The sequence below is a fragment of the Salmo salar genome, chromosome 25 (assembly GCF_965601325.2).
Source record: "Salmo salar chromosome 25, fSalSal1, whole genome shotgun sequence".
NCBI lineage: Eukaryota > Metazoa > Chordata > Actinopteri > Salmoniformes > Salmonidae > Salmo > Salmo salar.
The window spans coordinates 42,918,740-42,925,851 of NC_138315.1; the positions used below are offsets into that span (position 1 = coordinate 42,918,740).

Sequence of the window (7,112 nt, forward strand, 5' to 3'; positions counted from 1 at the left end):
AGTAGAGCATGCTCTGCTCCTTCTCACAAAAGTGGAAGGTACTGTGCCCAGTTCATACCCTGGGCTCCCGAGTGGCGCAGCGGTCTAAGGCAATGCATCTCCGTGCTAGAGGCGTCACTACAGACCCTGATTCGATTCCAGGCTCTATCACAACCGGCCGTGATTGGGAGTTCCAAGGGGCGAACCTAAATTGTACCGAAACTAATTTCACACATATAACAGATGAAATAAATGAAGAAAAAGTATGATGGGGGAGAATGGATGAGTTGATGAGCGAGGGGACACAAACAATGCATTATTGTAATCACCAGTTGTTACCGACCGTCTCCATTAGTTCGGTCTTATGTAGCAAAATTTGAAATTGTGTTTTTTACATTTGATAAAAGTAGAGACTCGGAGCTCTAAAAATGTATTTCATACACTACAGTTGAGGAACGATAGGAAAGTAATTCTGCTTTGAAAGTTGATACACTTGTAAAATCACTTTTGAGAAAATGGCCTTTGAATGTTTTGGTACTATTACTGGAGAGCTCTTTGTCTACAACCATTCAGCATCGTTCACACCATCTTAAGCTTTAGCCCCACCCATCATCTCTTTAAGAATTCACATGTGAGGCCATGTACTAAACAACCAAAGATTAAAAGACTAAAGGTTGATTTATACTACGGGTGTGTTCGTAAATTTAATCTGGAGTGCCAGAGTGTTTTCTGGCCGTTCGTAAAACTGAGTGTTCTAACAGAGCTGGGTAGGCTGTTTTTATGTTATCCAGAGCTTTGGTGACTGCAACTGTGCTGCTGGCAACAATTTAATTATGCTTTTTTGCCAACGTTCACTGACACCGGCCATATTCAACGGGTGTTGAGCATTCGTAAATCTGACAGTTATTCTGTGCTCTAGCTAGCTAGGTGAACAATGAATCGTAATCCCAACTCAAAACATTACTAACCTGAATGAATGTGCACGTAGCTAACCAACCAGGTTCAATGTTAGCTAGCTAATATTAGGCTATAATTAGCAATGCAAATGTCTCTGAGACACAAATTATATTACTACACAGATCATACATGTAACGTTAGCTAGCAAGCCAGGCAGCTTTAACAGTACACTTAAACTTGAAATGAAAGCGACAAAATTAGAAACGTGTAATATCTGAAAATGTAGCTAGCTAAACTATCTTACCTGTATACATGGATGGACACTTCTCCCTCTCTGTCACCGATTCCACTTAGTTTGAATATGTAATCAGGAGACGGGTGACTTATACAACAGCCTTCTGTGTGTTCTCTTTTCGACCTTATCTGCATAATTGCAATCAAACGGCAGACTTTTCTGTATTTCCTTAGCTGTCATTCTCTAATTCCACTGATTTCAAAACTCGGTCCACCAGACAGTGGAGAGCAACACTTATGCAGTTCTACTTCATGATATCTTTAAAAAAAAGCACCACTAGAAAGGATTACCTACACACACTGACCAGCTCATATTATAGACAGAAGCGTGCTACATGGCAGACCAATCCGAACTCATCTCTCGGCATGTCCAGCCCACTCATTATCTCAGCCAATCATGGCTAGCGGGAAAGTTGTCGACTTTTTCCATGACGAATACAACTAGGTTCATAATTTTAACAATTTTATTTGTATTTACAGATGGCATACAAGTTTGTTATTAAGGCACATCAAAGTTCACATATTCCAGAAGGTAATTCTGCCCAAAAACTGAATTTTAATTCTTAAAAAAAGTTTAAGTTCAAATGGCTCTCCTGTGAAGTGAAGGCTCTCCTGTGAAGTGAAGGCTCTCCTGTGAAGTGAAGGCTCTCCTGTGAAGTGAAGGCTCTCCTGTGAAGTGAAGGCTCTCCTGTGAAGTGAAGGCTCTCCTGTGAAGTGAAGGCTCTCCTGTGAAGTGAAGGCTCTCCTGTGAAGTGAAGGCTCTCCTGTGAAGTGAAGGCTCTCCTGTGAAGTGAAGGCTCTCCTGTGACACGCGACATACGCTTAGTTTCCTGAAACGAGTCATATTTGTGAATGAAAAACAGGGAAGGCCATTCTTTTGTATTGGTATATTCTAATTATAATCTCAAAAGGTTATCTACACAATATCAGTAGTTTTCAGTCTACTCTGACTTACTTGGAGTACACAGTGAGAGTGTGTGCATAATTTGCAATGGCAAGAAGACCAAGATATAAATAAAAATGCCAATAGTATACAAAGCTGTCATCAAGGCCAAGGGTGGCTACTTTGAAGAATCTAAAATCAAAAATATATTTTTTATTTCATATGTGTTATTTCATAGTTTTGATGTATTCACTATTATTCTACATTGTAGAAAATAGTAAAAACAAATCAAGAAAAACCCTCGAATGAGTGGGTGTCCACATTTTTGACTGGTACTGTATATACATACATACAGTTAATTCGGATAGTTTTCAGACCGCTTCCCTTTTTCACATTTTGTTACGTTACAACCTTATTCTAAAATTAATTAATTTAATATTTTCCTTCAACGTACACAATACCCCATAATCACGAAGCGAAAACAGGTTTTTAGAATTATTTTGCAAATTTATTACAAATAAAAAAGAGACCTTATTTACTTAAGTACTCAACCCTTTGCTATGAGACTCAAATTTGAGCTTAGGTGCATCCTGTTTCCATTGATCATCCTTTATATTTCTACAACTTGACTCTTCCTAGAGCTTGCCGCCTGGCTAAACTGAGTAATCGTGGGAGAAGGGCCTTGGTCAGGAAGGTGACCAAGAACCCGATGATCACTCTGACAGAGCTCCAGAGTTCCTCTGTGGAGATGGGAGAACCTTCCAGAAGGACAACCGTCTCTGCAACACTCCACCAATCAGGCGTTTATGGTAGAGTGGCCAGACGGAAGCCACTCCTCAGGCACATGACAGCCCACTTGGAGTTTGCCAAAAGGCACCTAAAGGACTCTTAGACAATGAGAAACAAGATTCTCTGGTCTGATGAAATCAAGATTGATTGCCAAGTGTCACGTCTGGAGGAAACCTTGCACCATCCCTACGGTGAAGCATGGTGGTGGCAGCATCATTCTGTGGGGATGTTCTTCGGGGGCAGGTACTGGGATACTAATCAGGGTGAGGGAAAGATGAACACAGCAAAGTACATAGAGATCCTTGATGAAAACCAGCTCCAGAGCACTCAGGACCTCGGGTCATACATCATTTAAAAGCTTAACTTCTTGTTAATCTAGCCGGTCTATCAGATTTCAAAAAGGCTTTACGGCGAAGGCACACCATGCGATTATCTAGTGGACAGCGCTTCGCACACAAAAGCATTACATACATTTTCCAACCAAGCAGATGCGTCGCGAAAGAAATAGCGATAAAATAAATCACTTACCTTTGAAGATCTTCATCTGGTTGCAATCACAAGGGTCCCAGCTACATAACAAATGGTCCTTTTGTTCGATAAAGTTCCTAATCAATCCTCAAGTATGTAAATAAACAATAACATTTAAGACGGAGAATACCGCAGACCATTACCGGAGATAAATAACAAAGTACGGGCACTCACCAGAACGCGTTACAAACACTACAGCCAAAATGGGAGCCACTTAGAAAAACTACAAGTTCTAGCTAATTTTTCAAAAAACAAGCTTGAAATTCTTTCTAAAGACTGTTGACATCTAGTGGAAGCCCTAGGAACTGCAATCTGGGATGGCTTCCTTTTATATTCCCATTCCCAGCCATTGTAATGAGGTGAGCTGAAAAAATAATAATTCTGGATGGATTGTCCTCGGGTTTTCGCCTGCCATATCAGTTCTGTTATACTCACAGACATTATTTTGGAAACTTTTCTATCCAATACTACCAATTATATGCATAGCTTTGGGCCTGAGTAACAGGCAGTTTACTTTGGGCACCTCATTCATCCAAACTTCTGAATACTGCCCCCTAGCCCAAAGACGTTAATGCTGCTGGTGGCCACACCAAATACTGACTGTTACTTTTTTGATTTTGCCCCTCCCCCCTGTTCAATTTATGTCTGTTGTTGAATCTTATGTTCATACAAATATTTACACGTTCAGTTTGCTGAAAATAAACGCAGTTGACACAGAGTACGTTTCTTTTTTAGTTTAGTTACTGTCCCAAGGATGGAGGTTTAAACAAGTGGAAAAATGGACACTGAAACAGGATATTGACAAGCCAGAAGGAAATTTGCATTATGCAAGGAGCCAACATTCACTTCACTAAGCTTTCATTCTTCCTTGCATAATTACTGCAGTCACTTCTACATGGTGTCAATAAGTGGGCACCCCTTAAAAAGCATTACCCTACACATGGTGTCAATAGGTGGGCACCCCTTAAAAAGCATTACCCTACACATGGTGGCATTCAGTAGTAAGTCTACACACTAGTGAGTCAAAATTCATTAGTTCAAGTAAGAGTCTGAGCATGCACACTTTTTTTTCTCGAAAAAAGGTACTAGCTTGTTCATTAGTAAGTCTTCAACCAGTTTACATGAATCTCATCTCTCTCTCTCTCTCTCTCTCATATATCCCTATCTCGTTCTCCCTCCACAGGCTCCTCCTCTGCCATCATCCTCTTGATGGTAACATTCTGTTGTTCTGAGGACAATAAGAATCCATGCTGGACTCCCAAAACCCACCGGAAGCCCCTTTTCTGATATTCAGGAAGTGAGCCAGCAGTCCTCTTCTGCTTTCTGTAGATATTCCACAAGGCAGCTGGGTGAAAAGCTGTGTGTCTATGCAACCTGCCCAGAGTGGAGGTGAGGTGTCTCCTCTTAGAGGACTGGAAGGGGAGAGCATTACTCCTGCCTCCGCCACCAGCCGTGGTGGAAACAGTACCCCATTGTCATACTTGAGTAGAAGTAAAGATACCTTAATAGAAAATGACTCAAGTGAAAGTCACCCAGTAAAATACTACTTGAGTAAAAATCTAAAACTATATGGTTTTAAATATACTTCAGTATCAAAAGTAAATGTAATTGCTAAAATATACTTAATCAAAAGTACAAGTTTTAACATTTACACATTTCTTATATTAGGCAAAGCAGATGGACACATTTTAATCATTTTTTTCATTTACAGATAGCCAGGGGCACACTCCAACACTCAGATATCATTAACAAATGAAGATTTTGTGATTAGTGAGTCTGCCAGATCAGAGGCAGTAGGGATGACCAGGGATGTTCTCTTGATAAGTGTATGAATAAGACCATTTTCCTGTCCTTCTAAGCATTTCAATTGTAACGAGTACTTTTGGGTGTCAGGAAAAATGTATGGGGTAAAAAGTACATCTTCTTTAGAAATGTAGTGAAGTAAAAGTTGTCAAATATAAATAGTAAAGTACAAACTACTTAATTGCTGTCTGGCTCAATAGCTGACAAAAATGATGACTGCATTTATTTTGTATATATTTTGTTAAAACTGGCAACAACATCATACAAAGACTACTGACTTGATACACGTTTCCATTTTTAATTCTGTTTGTGGGCTGATACAAACGTTCTCTGAGTTGGTGTCCCCCCCTTGAGTCTACGTCCTAGAATCGCTGGTCTTTTGTATGTTAGTAAATAGAAGTCGTCTTTGGGCAAGAAAATAAGAAAAAAACATTTTGTAAAGTAATATATATTTTTTTTACTGCTTTTGATATTTTGGAACCATATGGTTTGGTTCTGTAGGTAAAATAGTATTCTAATGAGAGAAAAATTAACAGCCAAGTCACCAAGAGACTTATGGAATAAACTCTTTTTTTTTTTCGAATCTTGTTGTAAATTTACACTATTTATAAAATGTATATTTATTGCTTGAAAATATTTGTTGATCGAATGCTGTAATTTTTTTCCCCAGATTACCTGCCATTAAAGGAGTTGTCATTTTATACACAACCCTTCCTACGTTTTCTATATGAATAAAACTGCTTTAGCAAAGCATTTTTCCAGAGACTCCTTGAAATGGTTTTATTGTTTGAAGGATGTTTGTCATTAAACAGAAGTTGTCTTTATTTACATCTGGAACTTCTCTCGTGTTTCTTCTCTAGTTTCATCTCTCTGGTGCACAGAGATGCTGACCGCTTCACTACCTGATACTAGCAAGCCAAGGTCAACTGCTGACCATTTCACTACCTGAAAGTAGCTATTGGAGGTCAGCTGCTGACCATTTCACTACCGGATAGTAGCTAGCCAAGGTCCAGTTGTGCAGTGGTAGGTATACCCACTTGTTTTGTCGGCATTGAGTATACTCCTTAATCCCCACGATGCGTATCAAAGTAGTGTAGTGGAGGTATACGCCATATCAATTAATAAGGCTGATGGAACAGATCAGAATGTTTAGCTTATAGTGTTGATAAACTACTTCTTCACATTTTAAGCACAGCAATGTGCACACGGTGGTAGGCCTACTCGCAAATGTTCCAAAATGCAATTTGCGGGAAGACACGGTTATGCACACCACACATAAGAGCAGTTTCATGGACAGAGATGGAAATATCCCATTAGAAATTTAGAAAGAGGGGAGATCTAAAGATGCAAAAACTACATTTGGGTTGCTAATATAACTAGGATAATGCCTTTGGCTGCTAGACTATGAAATAAAGTTGATTTGAAAACCAAAAGAACAGGAGAGTGCATATGAGGAAGTCTTTATTAAATAATTGCCTCCACGTTTCTATGGTGGGATTTTGGCTATAGGCTGCTTTGAAGCAAGGTAAAACATAGCGATGCTAATGATAGGCCTTTGTTAACTGCTGTATCTCCAAAGTAGCATATGCTTACGTGGCACAATGATATCGTGATTATTTGCATCAATAATCCATCTCGTGTCTTCCCTGTGGCTCAGTTGGTAGAGCATGGTGTTTGCAACGCCAGCATGGTGTGTGCAACGCCAGGGTTGTGGGTTCGATTCCCACGGGGGGCCAGTACAACAACAAAAAAAGGAAATGAAATATATGCATTCACTACTGTAAGTCGCTCTGGATAAGAGCGTCTGCTAAATGACTAAAATGTAAATGTAAAATGTGTGCACTACAGAAACCTAACAGTACTAGGTGCCTGCACAGTGAAATAAAGGGTTACTACACTCAAATCTACATTTCTAAGATTTTCCCCAGACGTCAAAGGT

General features: G+C 39.6%; 1 protein-coding gene across 1 annotated transcript in view; it reads left to right on the forward strand.

Moving 5' to 3' along the window:
* The window catches only part of LOC106586785 (lysine-specific demethylase 6A), a 115,344-nt gene extending 109,343 nt beyond the window's left edge, over positions 1-6,001 (forward strand). The window contains 1 exon segment of the mRNA XM_014174412.3: positions 4,554-6,001. Within this exon segment, the coding sequence (XP_014029887.3) occupies positions 4,554-4,580 (27 nt within the window). The 3' untranslated portion in view covers positions 4,581-6,001.
* The last annotated feature ends 1,111 nt before the right edge of the window (positions 6,002-7,112 follow it).